The 20,982-nt window shown below is 36.5% G+C and overlaps 1 protein-coding gene across 1 annotated transcript; it reads left to right on the forward strand.

The window, feature by feature from the left end:
• The first annotated feature begins 230 nt into the window (after nt 1-230).
• Nucleotides 231-2,832, forward strand: LOC115843357 (solute carrier family 7 member 13-like). Its single transcript, XM_030839268.1, has 2 exons — nt 231-837; nt 2,648-2,832. Exons 1-2 carry the CDS (start codon nt 231-233, stop codon nt 2,830-2,832), a joined length of 792 nt encoding a protein of 263 aa, XP_030695128.1.
• Nucleotides 2,833-20,982: the final 18,150 nt, after the last annotated feature.

Raw genomic sequence — 20,982 nt, forward strand, 5'->3', positions numbered from 1 at the left:
AAGGGCTGTGACAAAATCTATTTGAGTAAGAGAGGAGAAGGAAAGTAAAGCACTTAACTATAAGAAGATCGGCTGAAGCCTTTCACAAGTATGAACAGAGTAAAAACTGTGAATTTATGTTAGCTTTTAAATTTAAGTTTCAGACTTAAGAAAATGAAGATGGGAGAAAGTACTCAGCTTCAACAGGTAAAAAGGTATTTCCATGGAACGATTTTTTATTCAGTATCATAATGGGTGCAGGAAGATTTGCTGCTCCTAAAGGGGTGTTAACATACTCTTCACTCAATGTGGGGGTCTCCCTAAGTATTTGGGCTGCTTGCACCATAGTGTCTATGATGGCTGCCCTTAGTCACGCAGAGCTGGGGACCATATTCCCTAGAAGTGGAGCACAGTATTATTTCCTCAAGAGATCTCTTGGACCCTTTATTGCTTTCTTCTATCTCTGGATCAATCTATTTAGTACCCCAGCAGGAGCTGCTGCACGTGGCTTTTTACTAGCAGGGTATATAATGCAGCCTTTCTACCCTGGATGTTTTGCTCCTGAGATGCCAAAGAAATGTTTACCATTGGCCATTTTATGGTGCTTGGGAATTCTGAATGATCGAGGAGTGAAGGAGGTGACTTGGTTTCAGACTGTCAGTACAGTTGTGAAAATGACAGTACTCTGCTTCGTATCTCTAACTGGAATCGTGTTACTGGTGAGAGGAAGAAAAGAGAACTTAGGCAGGTTTGAGAAAGCTTTCGATGCTGAAGTTTCAGATGCCTCACAGATTGCTGAAGCCTTCTTACAAGGATTATATGCATATTATGGCTGGAGAGTCCTTGTTCGAATAGCAGGTAAAGTCATTTTCTTAAATTATAAAAAACACCACCACACTATAAACATACAACAGTTAATCAGCTTAATTCTAAGAAAGGAATACTACATTGTTTTAATATAATGTGTTTCTCTCTTGCTTTTATCAGGTGAGTGGGTGGAAATGCATTAAACTCTCTACAAATGTGTCTTTCCAGCTTTGGAAAGTGAAATATTTTCCAGGTGTTTACAAATGGAAACACAGAAGTGACAGCTTAAGGACTCCAAGACAATTGCATTTTTTTACTGAACAAATATTTTAATAGTTTACACTTTGTAGTTATAACAACACTCATCAGAGAAAAATTTTAAATACAGAAGATATAAATTAAAATAAAGATTACCTGTAACCAATTATCTTGTATGTACACACATGTGGGGGTCACACTGCACATATACCCTTATAACTTTATTTTACCTAAAGCACATAGTGAGAATTCAAAATATTATTAAATATAAATGCTTTTAAATGAATACACAGTATTCTATCATATGTAATTTGACCATTTTTCAAACTTTTTCCCAGTCACCAAGAAAAAATAAGCCAAAACAAGCATAACAAGAGTTGTTTCTAGTTTTCCACTTTAAAATTTTATACTTATTGTTCCAATCAGCATCCTTTTATGTAAATCTTTGTGGGTTTCTCATTGCTTTATTAGAAAAAATCTTGAAGTAAAATTAATAAATAAAGCATACAAATATTTAGAATATAAGTAAAGCATACAAATATTTAGAAATGTCTTGAGAAATATTGCCAAATTGTCTTCCAGAAAGGCTCTACAAATATATCTATTAGTTGAATTAAAATGACTAGACTTGGCTTCATCAAACCTTGTTCATTCTTTAGTCACCTAAAGTTGTGAAAATCAAATTTCAGTGTTATAACTCATTTTTATTCAATTTCTAATGGGTGGGAAGGGTTTTGCAAATGTTCATGACCATTTATGTTTCTTCCTTGTAAGACAGGTAAATGGTTTTCCCAGTTTGTTTGCTTTTTATTTTGTTCATAAGATTTTAAAATTTCAGTTTTAAAGACTAGAATTTATTTATGTTTATTTAGTTATTTATATAATACCTACAAGTATCAAACTATCTATCTTTTAATTTTTCATTGTTTTCATACTTGAAAAGTCTTTCCCCATCTCAAGGTTTAGATAAATATATATCTGTGCTTCTTTCTCTAAATCTTTATGGTCTTATTTTGCATTTTACTTTTTAATACTTATGAATTATTTTGAAGGAGTTGCATACTGTGAGTTAATAATATAATTTTCTATTTTCCAAGTAAACATATATGTCAATTTTGGTGTTGGCAATATACATTCAAGTTTAATTTAAGGTTTAACTAGTCTAGAATCTTAATCCAAGGAGTGAAAAGAGCAGGAGAGTCTACCCTAAAGTCCTAGAATATTGTGACCAGATTAACAGATGAGCTATTCCAGCCCTTCATTAACACGTACTTGTAGTTCTATTGAATACAGTGATGGCCGTAAGGTAAGGGAAGATTTGCTCCAGTCCTCCTGGCCTAGAATCCAGGTTTTCAGAGTTATTTTCTTATCCAAAAAAGCTCATGTTGAGTATATCAGAGATACAACATTAAAACCCACAATTTAGCAAAATTCTGTTGCTACTAGAATCAATAATTTGCCCAAGCTTGGTAAATAAGCATTCAACAAAAATGAACTCTTGTTGTGTGCAGTCGTTTCTTTTACTTACTATGTGTTATATTGAAGCCACTTTCAAAGATTATATAATTAGCCGTTTTTTATGTGTGGCACTTTTTTTTTGCAGGAGAGCTGAAAAGCCCTAGTGAGAATATCCCCAAATGTGTGATTACTGCACTTATCCATGTGGCACTGATCTACTTATTGGTTAACATTTCCCACCTAGCCGTCCTGACTCTGAAGGAAATCATGTCCTCAGGTATGGCTACACAGAACCAGAGGGAAGACACTCTGTTTCATTCTACTGAATAAAGGGAGTTTCTAATGTACAGTGGATTTTTTGCATACTTTAAGAGAATTATGCTAAATTAGTTCATGTCTGATTATTTATTTATCTATTTATTTAAATGTAAAAGTTCAAAAGGTCAAGCAATCTCTTTTGAGCATATAGTAAAGGGTAAAGTTTAGGAGCAAAAATATGGAAAACACCAAGAATTGTAAAAGGAAAAAAAGCAGAACACAATGGAAAGAAGAGAATAGAACAGAATAGAATGGAATAGAATAGAATAGAAAATATGAGAATACTTATCAAAATCCCTTGGAATATACTTAATAAGGTGCATATGGGTGCTCTGGGATAGCATTTGCCTCCAGGAAATATAACTCATACTCTGTCTCTAGGCATATCCCCAAAATCTATACAGACCTTGAGTACTTAACTTTTCTTATTACTGAAGTAGAAATGAATCCTTCCACAATATATATATATCTATATAGAGATATATAATTTCAGTTTACCATAAAAATGATTCAAATTTTCAGAATTTTTAAGAATTACTACTTTATAGTAAAGAAACTAATTTTTTGCTCTAAAAATAGACAAACTGAAAGAGCCTCAATTCTCAATTGAACTTAATATACCTAAACAAATATATTAATAAAGTATATATGTTTAAAACTTTACATTTCCAGTTATCATAAGGCCCTAAAGATAAAAGAAAATCAATAATAGGCTCTCATTATAAAGAAAAATAATGAAAATAAAAATAAGGCCTATACTACATCCAAGCTTGAGGCTCCTCAGTTATCTCAACTCTAAAATGACACTATTTACAATAGCCAAGACATGGATGCAAACTAAATGTTCATCAACAGATGAATGGATATAGAAGATGTGGTAGATAGATAGATAGATAGATAGATAGATAGATAGATAGATAGATAAATAGATGATAGACAGACACACTGGAATATTATTCAACTATAAAATAGAATGAAATATTGCCTTTTGCAGTAACATGGATGGACCTAGAGATTATCATACTGAGTGAAGTAAGTTAGACAGAGAAAGACAAATATATGATATCAGTTATATGTAGGATCTAAAAATCAATACAAGTGAATTTATTTTACAAAACAGAAACAGACTCACAGATATAAAAAACAAACTATGGTTACCAAAGGGGAAACTGGGGGGAGGAATAAATTAGGAAAATAGTATTAACAGATATACATCACTATATATAAAAGAGATAAACAACAAGGATTTACTGTATAGCACAGAGAACTGTATTCAATATCTTATAATAACCTATAATGGAAAAGAATCTGGAATATATATATATTATATATATATATATATATTCCAGATTTTATATATATAACTGAATCATTTTCTGTACACCAAAAAGTAACATGATATTCTAAATCAACTATACTTAATTTTTTTAATATAAAAAATAAAATGAGATGAGTATATTATTTGGTCATATCACTCATTAGTAGTAATAACAAATGTGAAAATATATGTGAAGGTACTCTGGAACACCTATTGCACAATAATATTCTGCTTCAGAAAGATCACAGATTAATTAAAACAGCCATATATTTGAAATAAAAAGACCTAACTGCAAAAATCACCTTTCAGATATTGCAGCTTTTTTCACTTGGTAAGGATTCAATAACTCTTGGTTTCAATTCTCATGTCAGTAAAATAGGGAGAAAAATTGTTGCCCTTTGTATTGCATAGCATAATTAGAGTAAGAAAAATCACTTTATAGAATCTACAAAATCAAGTTATGTGAATTATAGTGGTTAAAACACAAGGAAAAAATACTCTGTGGTGATCCTAAACATCCAAAGGAAAGTAATATTTTTCAGTGAAATTAGCCCTTTGATGTTAGAAAATAAAACCTGTGACTTCCCAAATTTTATAGAGTAGAAAGATAGTAAATAGTTTCATTTTCATTTAAAAATTTTAGACAAGACATGTTTACATTAGTAGACTCAGTTTGAGTCAGAGGGTGAAAACCCACAGAACTATCTTCGAAATGTAGTGAATTCAGTAGGACACATACAGATTAAGCCCATATCTTTGCTAGCCCGAGTTTACGGTCCAGTTTGGGACTATCATCAAACCAGTCAATTTTCAACAAGTATGCCCTTGAAGTAAGAGTGTCAGAGAGGAGCTAGATAAACTCTTCACACATCCCTAGCTGACTGGGGAACTGCAGGGGAAAACCACGAGTGTCAGGAAGTTAGTAAAAGCCAAAGCAACTTGAAAACTGGCTGAACTTTGAATGTGCTTCCCAACATGGACACAGATTGACTGTGAAAGTATGGAAGCCTTATGGATTTGAGATGTTTGAGCATAAATTCTGCTCAAATCATTAACTGACCACTAAGCTATGCAGCTAACAGTAGCAACCTCTAGGAATCCAAACATGAAAATTAAAATTAAGAATTAAAATATGAGAAGACATAGTAGCTTCACACCATGAAGAAAACAGGATTTATGAGTTTACCAGGCAAGTTACAAAAACAACAACAACTCAGGAAAATGTATGAAGAAATAATAGTTTGGAAATTCTGAAAACTGATGAAAAACATTAATAAATAGATCCAAGAAACTCAATGACCCCACAATAAATACAAAGAGGATCAAACCTATACCTATAAAAGCCAAATTGTGAAAGCCAAAGCAAAGCAAAAGAGAAAGCAGCAAGAGAAAAACTACTCATTGTATACAGGGAAGTGATAATACAACTAACAATTGACTTATTTTTAAAAATGGAGGCCAAATAGCAGTGGAATGACAGTTAAAGTGCTGAAAGGGAAAAAAAAAGCCTGTCAACCAAAAATATGATATCAAGTGATAATATACTTCATAAGTGAAGGCAAAATAAAGACATCACCAGAGAAACAAAAACTGAGAGAATTCATTGCTAGCAGACTTACTGAAGGAAATTCTTCAGGCTGAAGAAAGTAATCTGAATGAAAAGGAAGAAAGAAAGAGAACCAGAAACAGTAAGTATATGGGTAAATATAAAAGACTCTATATGTGTGTATACACATTTTTCTTTGAATTTTAAAAAAATACCTAAGATTATTTTAAGCAATAACTCTGAAACTTAAGTGTAGGGTATATAAAATGTATAGATGTAATATATATGACAATAATAACACAAAGAAAACAGAAGGAAATGAGCCATAGTGGAGTAAAGTTGCCATATTTTACTGAAATTAACTTGAAATTGATTTTGATGAAATTAAAGGTGCATGTTGTAATTACCAGACCAACCACTAAGAAAATAACTCAACAAATCAACAGAGTAATTAAAATGTCACATTAAGAATATCTGTTTAGGGACTTCCCTGGTGGTGCAGTCATTAAGAATCCACCTGTTAATGCAGGGGACATGGGTTTAATCCCTGGTCCGAGAAGATCCCAAATGCCGTGGAACAACTAAGCCCATGCACCACAACTACTGAGCCTGTGCTCTAGAGCCCACAAGCCCCAACTACTGAGCCCATGTGCCACAACTACTGAAGTCCATGTGCCTAGATTCCGTGTTCCACAACAAGAGAAGCCACAAAAATGAGAAGCCCGTGCACCGCAGTGAAGAGTAACCCCCACTCACTGCAACTAGAGAAAGCCCGTGCACAGCAATGAAGACCCAACGCAGCCAAAACTAAATAAATTAATTAATTTTAAGAAAAGAATATCTGTTTAGGGAATTTCCTGGCTGGAATAGTTAGACTCAGCACATTCACTGCCAGAGACTAAGTTTGATCCCTGGTTGAGGAACTAAGATCCCACAAGCCATACGGTGCAGAAAAAAAAAAAAAGAATACCTGTTTAACACTAAAGGAGGCAGTAAAGGAAGAATAGAAGAACAAAAAGACATAAAAACAAATAGCAAAATGACAGATGTAAATACAACAATATCAATAATATTAAATGAGAATAGGTTAAACACTGCAATATAAAGGCAGAGACTGTCACACTGGTTAAAATCATCAATCAACCTATATGCTGTCTAAATGAGACACACTTTAGATTCAAAATCACAATTAAGTATAAAGTAAAAGAATGGAAAAATTTATACATGTAAACATTAACTGTAAGAAAGTTAGGAATAGTAATATTAATAAGAAACAAAATAACTTTAAGACAAAAATATTGCTAGAGACAAAGAAAGGCATTTCAAATGATAAAAGGGTCAATGTATAAGGAAGATGTAACAATTATAAATGTATACACGCCTAATACCACAGCCCCCAAATACATGAAGCCATACTAATGTAACTGAAAGGAGAAATAGGCAATTCAGCAACTATAGATGCAGATGTCAGTATATCACTCAATAACTAGATAGAAAGTCAATAAGGATATAGAAGATCTGAGCAGCACTATCAATCAAACTGATCTAATTGACATTTATAGATCACTCCACCAAACAGAAGCAGAGTATACATTTATTTCAAGCACTTATGGGACATTGTCTAGGATAGACCTAATTCTAGGATATAAAACAAGTCTCAAAAAATTTGAGAAGATTTCTATCACACAAAATATTTCCTTCAACAGCAGCAGAAACAAAACAGAAACAAACAACAGAATGTAATTTGGGAAATCCCACATATTTGGAAATTAAACAACACACTTCTAAATAACCCATGGGTCAAGTAAGAAATCACAAGACTCTCAACAACTATGAAGATTTAACCCTGATTGAAAGCTTACAAGTTAGTCTGGCACAGTTTCAGGGAGGTTGGAAATGGAGACAAAGACAATTTATTTTTCATAACAATAGCAGTAGCTAGAATGTCATTTTTATGCTGGTTCCCAAACCTCAATTCCCACAAGACAAAGCAAAGAAGGCCAGGTGATACTTCCACATGACAGTAGAAGATCCCCAAACTTAGGGAATCCAAATCTTTTATAATATCTTTTATAAGTCTTTCTTCAGAAGGTAGGTTCCAGGAATGGCTCTAAAAGACAAAAGATCATTATTGTCCTTCCATTCCCATATTTTTCAGAGTCTAAATGTTCCCTCCTGGGCTCCCACAATTGCCACTGTAATAGAACTTAGCAAAGCAGGTACTCAACCAAGCAGTCATTATCCTTGTAATCTATGACCATGTCAATCCAACAAGAGGATTCAGGTGGGATGTAGCTTATACTTTTTCATGCAAAACCAAAATGTCACCGGGCCAGGCTAGCTATGTTCTTGAATATGCCATTTCCATTTGATAAGAGAGATTTTTTGGGCTCTTCATATCTTTTTAATAATTGAATACAATTTGATTCATCCCAAAATGAGAATATTAGGCTGGAAAGTCACAAGGCCTCTATGAGTCAGGTGTTCAGTTTTACAATATCCCAGTATCAAGCTAATATTTTTTTCAAAAGGAGTTTACCTGGTAGCTGTGTCAAGGAGGAAACAAGCCAAAAACCTCAAGGGCTACCTCCAGCTATAAGGTGCCTCTCTTTGCCAGGAAATGCAATAAAAAAAAAATCGTCAATCACAGAGACTTCTAGGTCAAAGGAGTAATTATGGTTGCGGATCCCGAAAGGTAGAAAGTGTGCCATAGTTTGCTGGGCAGCTTTCAATACCGCCTGTTGATTTGTTCCTCCACTCAAAGGATACTGATCTGTGAATTAGCTAATACAGAAGACCAAGTAGAGTGCCCAAGTGAGACACATATAATCTACAACTCACAAAGTATCCGTAAGGTGCTGGGTTTTCTTTTAGTAGTAGGGGACCGGAGACAATATTTTTCTAGACTACCAGAGAGACTGAGTGTTGTGAATTTACCCACATGTTCCCCAGAAACCTTACTTGGCAAGCAGTACCGCAAATATTGTTGGGATTCATCAGCTTGTTGGTAGAAGTGTAACAATACCAACTCAGATCTGTTTAGACTGAGGCTTTTGACTTGCCCACCAACTGGACATGAACAATACAGTATAAACTGTGGATATCGGACGGCAGACAATACAGTATAAACTTTGGATATCTTGCAAAATCCTGAACACCAACTGGTGGCAAATATGAGGGGAGTTTAGGAATCCCTAGGGGAATACTCTGAAAGTATGTTGAGCAAGTGAGATAGAAAAGAAATGTTGGTAATGTTTGAGACAGAATACCAGCCGGCAACAATCTATTCAGTGATTTTTTCCATTACAGTCACAATGTCTGGAATAACCACAAATGGGGCTATAGGAGGAACAATTGAGCATTTGGTAATAATCCACTGTAAAGCTCCAGCTCCCAGTAGCTTTTGTCACTGGGCATAGTTATATTGAGATATTGTGTCTTTTACCACCCCCCCTGCTGCCTTTAAGTTTTCAATCAGGTCTGTGATCTTTCTCCTACTGAGATTCTATGTTGTTTTGTTGAACCACACAAGGAGGAAGAAGGAGAGGGTTTGGAAGGAACACACATGTCTAATACTCTCCACTTGCATCTCTACCTGAACAGGAGAATTGCCTCTGGACTTTTTGATCATTTATAGTACAAGCATCTAAAATATCAATACCAAAAATATATCCAAAAGTGGAAGCCATGATAATACAGTACTTTGAATTTGCCAAAAGTGCTTTATTCACAAAGGAATTTCTGTGGGTAGAGAGCTTCACTTCTGCACTGTGAATTCTATCCAGATCCCCTTAGCTGAATCTAGCCCTCACTCCCCATTCCTGGGTTTGTTGGTACTTGGGAACCCATATCTAAAAGCCTTCATAAAGTTTCCCAATATATTTGGATGTGTATAGCCTCAGGGCAGGGAGACCTCAGTCACACTCCTAATCATCTTTCTCCTCAAGACACCTGAGGTTAAGGGAGAGAAGAGGAGAGACCATGGAAGAAGAGAGTGGCTTTGTGCCACTAAGATACATTTTTTAATCTCGAATTAACAAAACTGCCTCCAGAAGACAGAGAATATTGGAATAGATTTATATTAAGAAAACAAATTGAATTAATAATTTAAAATCTTCCCACAAATCAAATCCCAGGACCCAGTAGCTTCTCTGATGAATTGTATCAAACATTTAAGAAAGAAATAATGCCACTCCTAAACAAACTCTTTCAGAAAACAGAAGAGGGAACGCTTCCCAATTTATTTTATGGAACAAGTATTTCTATGATACCAAGCCAGAATAATTCTTTTCACAAAGAAAGAAAATTACATACAAATGTTATATACAACATGTATTGTTCTATGAACTACAATGCAAAAATTCTTAAAAACATTGGTAAGTTGAATCCAGAAACATATAAAAAAGGATTATACACCATGAACAAGTGAGGTTTACCATTGGTTGGTTTAACATCCCAAAATCAATTAATGTTTTACTAATATGGTAACTAACAAAGATCACATTATAATATTGAGATTCATAAAAAGCATTTGACAAGATGGAATACTCCATGATTTTTAGAATATTTTGGAAAAACATAGGGATAGAAGGGAACTTCCTCATTTAGATAAAAAGCAGTTTCAGTGTACTACTACTGCTCCTTTGTCTTTGTGACAATTACAATTTAATGTTTGCTAAGTTAATTAATTAAAAATACTATACAGTACCAACATTTTGTCAGTTACATAATTAGTGGCTTTTCTTTTTTTTTTTTTTATAAACCTCTTTACTGGAGTATAATTGCTTTACAATGGTGTGTTAGTTTCTGCTTTATAACAAAGTGAATCAGTTATACGTATACACATGTCCTCATATCTCTTCCATCTTGCGTCTCCCTCCCACCCACCTTAACCCACCCCTCTAGGTGGTCACAAAGCACCGAGCTGATCTCCCTGTGCTATGCGACTGCTTCCCACTAGCTATTTTACGTTTGGTAGTGTATATATGTCCATGCCACTCTCTTACTTTATCCCAGCTTACCCTTCCCCCTCCCCGTATCCTAGAGTCAATTCTCTAATAGGTCTGTGTCTTTATTCCCGTCTTGCCCCTAAGTTTTTCATGACCTTTATTATTATTTTTTTTTTAGATTCCATATATATGTGTTAGCATACGGTATTTGTTTTTCTCTTTCTGACATACTTCACACTGTATGACAGACGCTAGGTCCATCCACCTCACTAAAAATAACTCAGTTTAGTTTCTTTTTATGACTGAGTAATATTCCATTGTATATATGTGTCACATCTTCTTTATCCATTCATCTGTTGATGGACACTTAGGGTGCTTCCATGTCCTGGCTATTGTAAATAGAGCTGCAATGAGCATTTTGGTAAATGACTCTTTTGACTTATGGTTTTCTCAGTGTATATGCCCAGTAGTGGGATTGCTGGGTCACATGGTAGTTCTATTTTTAGCTTTTTAGGGAACCTCCATACTGTTCTCCATAGTGGCTGTATCAATTTACATTCTCACCAACAGTGCAAGAGGGTTCCCTTTTCTCCACACCCTCTTCCACATTTATTGTTGGTAGATTTTTGATGATGGCTATTCTGACTGGTGTGAGATGATATCTCATTGTAGTTTTGATTTGCATTTCTCTAATGATTAATGAGGTTGAGCATTCTTTCATGTGTTTGTTGGAAATCTGTATATCTTCTTTGGAGAAATGTCTATTTAGGTCTTCTGCCCATTTTTAGATTGCGTTGTTTGTTTTTTTGATATTGAGCTGCATGAGCTGCTTGTAAATTTTGGAGATTAATCCTTTGTCACTTGCTTCATTTTCAAATATTTTCTCCCATTCTGAGGGTTGTCTTTTCGTCTTGCTTATGGTTTCCTTTGCTGTGCAAAAGATTTTAAGTTTCATTAGGTCCCATTTGTTTATTTTTCTTTCTATTTCCATTTCTCTAGGTGGTGGGTGAAAAAGGATCTTGCTGTGATTTATGTCATAGAGTGTTCTACCTATGTTTTCCTCTAAGAGTTTGATAGTTTCTGGCCTTACATGTACGTTTTAATCCATTTTAAGATTACTTTTGTGTATGGTGTTTGGGAGTGTTCTAATTTCATTCTTTTACATGTAGCTGTTCAGTTTTCCCAGCACCACATATTGAAGAGGCTGTCTTTTCTCCACTGTATATTCTTGCCTCCTTTATCAAAGATAAGGTGACCATAGGTGTGTGGGTTTACCTCTGGGCTTTCTATCCTGTTCCATTGATCTATATTTCTGTTTTTGTGCCAGTACCACACTGTCTTGATTACTGTAGCTTTCTAGTATAGTCTGAAGTCAGGGAGCATGATTCCTCTAGCTCCATTTTTCATTCTCAAGATTGCTTTGGCTCTTCGGGGTCTTTTGTGTTTCCATACAAGTTGTGAAATTTTTTGCTCTAGTTGTGTGAAAAATGCCAGTGGTAGTTTGATAGGGATTGCATTGAATCTATAGATTGCTTTGGATAGTATAGTCATTTTCACAATATTGATTCTTCCAATCCAAGAACATGGTATATCTCTCATCTCTTTGTATCATCTTTAATTTCTTTTATAGGTGTCTTATAGTTTGCATACAGGTCTTTTGTCTACTTAGGTAGGTTTATTCCTAGATATTTTATTCTTTTTGTTGCAATGGTAAATGGGAGTGTTTTCTTGATTTCTCTTTCAGATTTTTCATCATTAGTGTATAGGAATGCAAGAGATTTCTGTGCACTAACTTTGTATCCTGCTACTTTACCAAATGCATTGATTAGCTCTAGTAGTTTTCTAGTAACATCTTTAGGATTCTTTATGTATAGTATCATGTCATCTGCAAACAGTGACAGCTTTACTTCTTTTCTGATTTGGATTCCTTTCATTTCTTTTTCTTATCTGATTGCTGTGGCTAAAAATTCCAAAACTATGTTGAATAATAGTCGTGAGAGCGGGCAACCTTGTCTTGTTCCTGATCTTATTGGAAATGGTTTCTCTTTGTCACCATTCAGGATGATGTTGACTGTGGGTTTGTCATATACGACCTCTATTATGTTGAGGTAAGTTGACTTTATGCCTACTTTATTGATTTTTGTTTTTGATAAACGGGTGTTGAAATTTTGTCAAAAGCTTTCTCTGCATCTATTGAGATGATCTTATGGATTTTTTTCCTTCAATTTGTTAATATGGTGTGTCACATTGATTGATTTGCTTATACTGAAGAATCCTTGCATTCTTGGGATAAACCCCACTTGATCATGGTGTATGATCCTTTTAATGTGCTGTTGGATTCCCTTTGTTAGTATTTTGTTGAGGATTTTTGCATCTATGTTCATCAGTGATACTGGTCTGTAGTTTTCTTTCTTTGTGTCATCTTTGTTTGGTTTTGGTATCAGGGTGATGGTGGTCTCATAGAATGAGTTTGGAAGTGTTCCTCCCTCTGCTATATTTTGGAAGAGTTTGAGAAGGATAGGTGTTAGCTCTTCTCTAAATGTTTCATAGAATTTGCCTGTGAAGACCTCTGGTCCTGGGCTTTTGCTTGTTGGAAGATTTTTAATCAGTTTCAATATCTGTGCTTGTGATTGGTCTGTTCATATTTTCTATTTCTTCCTGGTTCAGTCTCGGAAGGTTGTGCGTTTCTAAGAATTTGTCCATTTCTTCCAGGTTGTCCATTTTATTGGCATATAGTTGCTTGTAGTAATCTCTCATGATCCTTTGTATTTTTGCAGTGTCAGTTGTTACTTTTACATTTCTAATTCTATTGATTTAGAGTCTTCTCCCTTGTTTTCTTGATGAGTTTGGTTAATGGTTTATCCGTTTTGTTTATCTTCTCAAAGAACCATCTTTTAGTTTTATTCATCTTTCCTATTGTTTCTTTCATTTCTTTTTCATTTATTTCTGATCTGACTTTTATGATTTCTTTCCTTCTGCTAACTTTGGGGTTTTTTTGGTCTTCTTTCTCTAATTGCTGTAGGTGTAAGGTTAGGTTATTTTTTGAGATGTTTCTTGTTTCTTAAGGTAGGATTATATTGCTATAAACTTCCTGCTTAGAACTGCTTTTGATGCATCCCATAGGTTTTGGTTCATCGTGTTTTCATTGTCATTTGTTTCTAGGTATTTTTTTAATTTCATCTTTGATTTATTCAGTGATCTCTTGGTTACTAAGTAGTGTATTATTTAGCCTCCATATGTTGGTATATTTTACAGCTTTTTTCCTGTAATTGATACCTAGTCTCATAGCATTGTGGTTGGAAAAGATACTTGATATGATTTCAATTCTCTTAAATTTACCAAGGCTTGATTTGTGACACAAGATATGATCTATCCTGGAGAATGTTCCATGAGCACTTGAGAAGAAAGCATATTCTGTTATTTTTGGATGGAATGTCCTATAAATATCAGTTAAGTCCATCTTGTTTAATGTATCATTTACAGTTTGTGTTTCCGTATTTATTTTCATTTTGCATGATCTGTCCATTGGTGAAAGTGAGGTGTTAAAACCCCCGACTATGATTGTGTTACTGTTGATTTTCCCTTTTATGGCTGTTAGTTTTTACCTTATGTTTTGGGGTGCTCCTATGTTGGGTGCATAAATATTTACAATTGTTATACCTTCTTCTTGGATTGATCCCTTGATCGTTATGTAGTGTCCTTCTTTGTCTCTTGTAATAGTGTTTCTTTTAAAGTCTATTTGTCTGATATGAGAATTGCTACTCCAGCTTTCTTTTGATTTCCATTTGCATGTAATATCTTTTTCCATCCCCTCACTTTCAGTCTGTATGTGTCCCTATGTCTGAAGTGGGTCTTTTGTGGACAGCATATATACGGGTCTTGTTTTTGTATCCATTCAGCCAGTCTATGTCTTTTGGTAGGAGAATTTAATCCGTTCACATTTAAGGTAATTATCAATATGTATGTTCCTATTACCATTTTCTTAATTGTTTTGGGTTTGTTATTGTAGGTCTTTTCCTTTTCTTGTGTTTCCAGCCTAGAGAAGTTCCTTTAGAATTTGCTGTAAAGCTGGTTTGGTGGTGCTGAATTCTCTTAGCCTTTGCTTCTGTGTAAAGCTTTTGATTTCTCCATCAAATGTGAATGAAGCCCTTCCTGGGTAGAGTAATGTGGGTTTTAGGTTTTTCCCTTTTATCACTTTAAATATATCTGGCCTCTCCCTTCTGGCCTGCAGAGTTTTTTCTGTAAGATCAGTTGATAACCTTAGGCTAATTTCCTTGTATGTTATTTGTTGCTTTTCCTTTGCTGTTTTTAATATATTTTCTTTGTATTTAATATTTGCTAGTTTGATTAATGTGTCTTGGTTTCCTTGTTTCTTCTAGGATTTACCCTGCATGGGAGTCTCTGCTCTTCCTTTGCTTGGGCAAATATTTCCTTTCCCATGATAGTGATGTTTTTGACTATAATCTCTTCAAATATTTTCTCAGATCCTTTCTCTTTCTCCTCTTTTCTGGGGCGCCAATATTTCAAATGTTGGTGCATTTAATGTTGTCACAGAGGGCTCTGAGACTGTCATCAATTCTTTTCATTCTTTTTTCTTTATTCTGCTCTGCAGTAGTTATTTCCACTATTTTATCTTCCAGGTCACTTATCCGTTCTTCTGCCTCAGTTATTCTGCTACTGATTACTTCTAGAGAATTTTTAATTTCATTTATTGTGTTGTTCATCACTATTTGTTTGCTCTTTAGTTCTTCTAGGTTCTTGTTAAATGTTTCTTGCATTTTCTCCATTCTATTTCCAAGATTTTGGATCTTTACTATCATTATTCTGAATTCTTTTTCAGGTAGACTGCCTATTTCCTCTTCATTTGTTAGGTCTGGTGGGTTTTTGCCTTGCTCCTTCATCTGCTGTGTGTTTCTCTGTCTTCTCATTTTGCTTAACTTACTGTGTTTGGGGTCTCCTTTTTGCAGGCTGCAGGTTCGTTGTTCCTGTTGTTTTTGGTGTCTGTCCCCAGTGGCTAAGGTTGGTTCAGTGGGTTGTGTAGGTTTCCTGGTTGAGGGGACTAGTGCCTGTGTTGTGGTGGATGAGGCTGGATCTTGTCTTCTGGTGGGCAGGGCCACATCCAGTGGTGTGTTTTGGGGTGTCTGTGGCCTTATTATGATTTTAAGCAGGCTCTCTGCTAATGGATGGGGTTGTGTTCCTGTCTTGCTATTTCTTTGGCACAAGTTGTCCAGCACTGTAGCTTGCTGTTCGTTGAGTGGAACTGGGTCTTGGCGTTGAGATGGAGATGTCTGGGAGGTTTTCACCATTTGATATTACGTGCAGCTGGGAGGTCTCTTGTGGACCAGTGTCCTGAAGTTGGCTCTCCCACCTCAGAGGCACAGCCCTGATGCCTGGCTGGAGCACCAAGGGCCTGTCATCCTCGTGGCTCAGAATAAAGAAAGAAAGAAAGAAGAAGATAAAATAAAATTTAAATAAAGTAAAATAAAATAAAATAAAGTTATTAAAATAAAAAATAATTATTAAAAAAAAAGAAAGAAGAGAGCAACCAAACTAAAATACAAATACACCAATGATAACAAGTGCTAAAAACTATACTAAAAATTAAAAAATTAAAAAAAAAAAAAAAACGGACAGCCGGAACCTTAGGACAAATGGTAAAAGCAAAGCTATACAGACAAAATCACACACAGAAGCATACACATACACACTCAGAAAAAGAGAAAAAGGGAAATATATATGTATTGTTGTTCCTCAAGTCCACCTCCTCAATTTGGGATGATTCATTGTCTATCCAGTTATTCCACAGATGCCGGGTACATCAAGTTGAGTGTGGAGATTTAATCCGCTGCTCCTGAGGTTGTTGGGAGAAATTTCCCTTTCTCTTCTTTGTTCGCATAGCTCCCAGGGTTCAGCTTTGGATTTGGACCCTCCTCTGCATGTAGGTCTTCTGAGGGCATCTGTTCCTCTCTCATACAGGACAGGGTTAAAGGAGCAGCTGATTAGAGGGCTCTGCCTCACTCAGGCATAGGGGAGGGAGGGGGACAGAGTTCGGGGCGAGCTTGCAGTGGCAGAGGCTGGCGTGACGTTGCACTAGCCTGAGGTGCACCGTACGTTCTCCCGGGGAAGTTGTCCCTGGATCCCGGGACCCTGGCAGTGGCGGGCTGCACAGGCTTCTGGAGGGGAGGTGTGGAGAGTGACCTGTGCTTGCCCACAGGATTCTTGGTGGCGGCAGCAGCAGCCTTAGCATCTCATGCCCGTCTCTGGGGTCTGCGCTGTTAGCCGCGGCTTGCGCCAGCCTCTGGAGCTCCTTTAAGCAGTGCTCTTAATCCCCTCTCCTCGTGCACCAGGAAACAAAGAGGCAAGGAAAAGTCTCTTGCCTCTTCAGCAGCTCCGGACTTTTTCTGGACTCCCTCCCGGCTAGCTGTGTTGCACTAACCCCTTCAGGCTGTGTTCACGCAACCAACCCCAGTCCTCACCAGGGGATCCGACCTCTGAAGCCCTAGTCACAGCTCCCAGCCCCGCCTGCCCCAGCGGGTGAGCAGGCAAGCCTCTCGGGCTGGTGAGTGCCGATCCACACCAATCCTCTGTGCGGAAATCTCTCCGCTTTGCCCTCCGCACCCCTGTTGCTGTGCTCTCCTCCACGGCCACGAAGCTTCCCCCTCCGCTACCCACAGTCTCTGCCCGCGAAGGGGCTTCCTAGTGTGTGGAAACCCTTCCTCCTTCACGGCTCCCTCCCACTGGTGCAGGTCCCGTCCCTATTCTTTTGTCTCTGTTTTTTCTTTTTCTTTTGCCCTACCCAGGTACGTGGGGGGTTTCTTGCCTTTTGGGAAGTCTGAGGTCTTCTGCCAGGGTTCAGTAGGTGCTCTGTAGGAGTTGTTCCACATGTAGATGTATTTCTGATGTAGTTCTGAAGTATTTGTGGGGAGGAAGGTGATCTCCACGTCTTACTCTTCCACCATCTTGAAGCTCAGATGCTCATCTTTGCCTCCATTTTAATTATTCCCTCAGACTTAATCCCCATAAACTATGTGGGATTCACAGATTGGATTCAACTTGGGCTAATGATGATGGGCTTGTTTAAACTGAGATTCCAGGAGTCCCACCTATCCAGACCTTATAAGGTAAATCAAACCTGAAAAAAATTCCCTTCACCTTTCTAAAGAGCATTTTGCACTTTTACTTTTTTCTTACATCTGCATGTAAAGTCTTTCGAGCCCATTTTAGGAACATTTGATCTAAAGAATAGATTTTATATTTACTGGTTCATAAGCTTCTTAGACCATTTTCAATTTGAAATCTCAAGAGAGAAAACACAGGGCTGGCCCTTGTTAGTAAAGGCAGAGGATCCTTAGGCTTTTTTATATTATAATGCAACTAGTGAAATTTGAGTCCACAGGGACCATATGTGGGGTGTATGATGTTTGTACTAGATCTCAGGGGAAGAGATGGACCAATGTCCAGGACCAATGATTATTTGAGTGTCCTCTTATTGGTACCAACTTAGATAACCTTGTAGGCTTGCCTAGGACTTTTCAGCCTTCTGAGCTCAAATGTCTATAAGTGTTATAAGTGTATAAGTCTCCAGGTTTAATGGCCAATATAGAAGAGCTATACTCTAGATATTTGTGAAGGAGTATAATTGCAAACTCATTCATCTTTCAAAAGCTTACCTCAGAGACAGAATATGTATGAAGGACTGACTGAGGGATAAGTATTCTGTCAATTCCTCAAACCACCAAAACCTCTCTCTATATATTAACTATATCTGAAATGCTTCATAGCATTTGGAAGAATTTTTCCATAGCCTCTGGAAGAATTTTTTTCTTCTAATTGTTTACTACAGCCCATCCATCTATATTGTAGATTTAACCAATGTTGTGTTTAACCAAACAACCTCTGGCAACTCATTCCTATACTTACTGAAAGGAGATTAAGTGATATATTTTTACGTTATGCAACTGTCTCTCTAAATGTAGACCCATTGAAGAAAATTCTTCCTAATATTTGTATCAGAAATACTTGTGTTTCTAGGCAGATTATTAGTTTTCTTTACAGACACTGACACTGACAATCAGCCTCTATATACTGGCACCAAATTGAATCTCGGAGACAGAGTTTGGGTGAAGTAGAAAAGAACAGCTTTATTGCTTTGCCAGGCAAAGGGGACCACAGCAGGCTAATGCCCTCATAGCTGTGTGTGCCAACCTGGGGGGTTTGTGAGAAGTCTTATAGTCAAGGGGTGGTGTTGCTGATAAGGATCAGGGTACCTGCAGGGCATGAATTCCTTCAATCCAGAGATCCTCTGGCATCAGGTGGTCTCGTGATTCTCAAGGTTATGGAACTGTGACCTTCTCTCTGGAATGAAGAATACTTCATCACATAGTTAACATCTTCCATTTGGTGGGGGTTTTAGTTCTGCAGAAGAGCTCAAAGATATTGTTATGTATATCCCTTGAGGAGGAACCAGGACCCTGCCCTAAGTTTGCACTATTGTTTCTTTTTTTATTACTATTTTTTACTGAAGCATAGTTGAATTGCAATGTTGTGTTAATTACTGCTGTACAATAAAGTGACTCAGTTATACATATATATACACATTCTTTTTCATATTCTTTTCCATTATGGTTTATCATAAGATATTGAATATAGTTCCCTGTGCTATAAGGTAGGACCTTGCTGTTTATCCATTCTCTATATACCAGTTTGTATCTGCTAATCCCAAACTCCCACTACTACCCTCTCCCACTCCCTCCCCCTTGGCAACCACCAGTCTGTTCTCTATGTCCCTGATTTTGTTTCTGTTTCATAAATATGTTCATTTGTCTCATATTTTAGATTCCATATATAAGTGATATCATGATATTTGTCTTTCTCTTTCTGACTTACTTAGTATGATAATCTCTAGTTTCATCTATATTGCTGCAAATGTGGCATTATTTCATTCTTTTTATGGCTGAGTAGTATTCCATTGTATATATGTACCACATATTTAACCATTCATCTGTTGATGGACATTTAGGTTGCTTCCACGTCTTGGCTATTGTGAATATGAATAGTGCTGCTATGAACATAGGGGTGCATTTATCTTTTTGAATTATAGTTTTGTCTGGATATATGCCCAGGAGTGGGATTGCTGGATCATATGGTAACTCTATTTTTAGTTTCCTGAGGAACCTCTACAGTGTTTTCCACAGTGACCACACCAACTTGCATTCCCACCAACAGTGTAGGAGGGTTCCTTTTCTTCACACCCCCTCCAGCATTTGTTATTTGTAGACTTTTTAATGGTATGGCCATTCTGACTGGCATGAGGTGGTACCTCATTGTAATTTTGATTTGCATTTCTCTAATGATTAGTGATGTTGAGCATCTTTTCCATGTGCCTATTGGCCATCTGTATTTCTTCTTTGGAGAAATGTCTCTTTGGGTCTTCTTGCACTATTGTTTCTTGACTGCTCCTCCCTTGTCTCTGCATCCCCTCCCTTTCCTGATTAGCAACTGTTTAAACCTGCCCTTTGGAACTCAGGGAAGGTCATGGGGGCTAAATTAAGCCTATTTCCTACAAACAGGAACCAGGAGACAGAGAAAGGCTTTTGTGGCCAGGAGTCCCACAGGGTCCTGCTTGGTTTCAATACTTAAGCTTTGTAAGATCATGCTTCCCTTTTCATGCAGGCTGCTAGAAAACTTAAGGCTGAGTTAGTGGTTTGTCACTAACTTGTAAAATGGCTTATGGCATGCATATCTTGCCATATATCTTTTATTATTTCTAGGCTTATAAGTTATTTTTAATGAGGTAGGTTCCAAACAATCCTTGTTTTATCAATAAGCTGTATTCTAAAAGCAATCAAGGAGCCCCTTTTATGATGTATTAAGTTGGCCAAAAAGTTCATTCAGATTTTTCCGTAACATTTTATGGAAAAACCTGAACGAATTTTTTGGCCAACCCAATACCTTGTATAAGGTAAAAGGAGGTAGCAGAATACCCACAGGAATATCTCAGCAGAATACTAAGGTACAGGGTTGGACTAGAAATTTTAAAAAGACAACCAAGACAGTTTAGAGCTAAGATTTCCAAACTAAACTATGAAAAAGAATAACTCTGGGATTTCTTGTATAAATTCAGATTCCTAGACATCACCCCTGGGGATTCTAATGCTTAGGGTGAGGAACAGAAATCTATATTTCAAAACTGAAGAAATGAAAGATAATAATAATCTTGCATCTGAGTCATTTAATGACTCAATAAATATGTACTAAGCAACTACTATGTGGAAGACACTACTCTAAACACTTTAAAACTATGTAGATAAATTGGCCATTAATTATGCCATCAATAGATTCATAGTCTA

This window comes from Globicephala melas, chromosome 17, assembly GCF_963455315.2.
Source record: "Globicephala melas chromosome 17, mGloMel1.2, whole genome shotgun sequence".
NCBI classification, from domain to species: Eukaryota; Metazoa; Chordata; class Mammalia; order Artiodactyla; family Delphinidae; genus Globicephala; species Globicephala melas.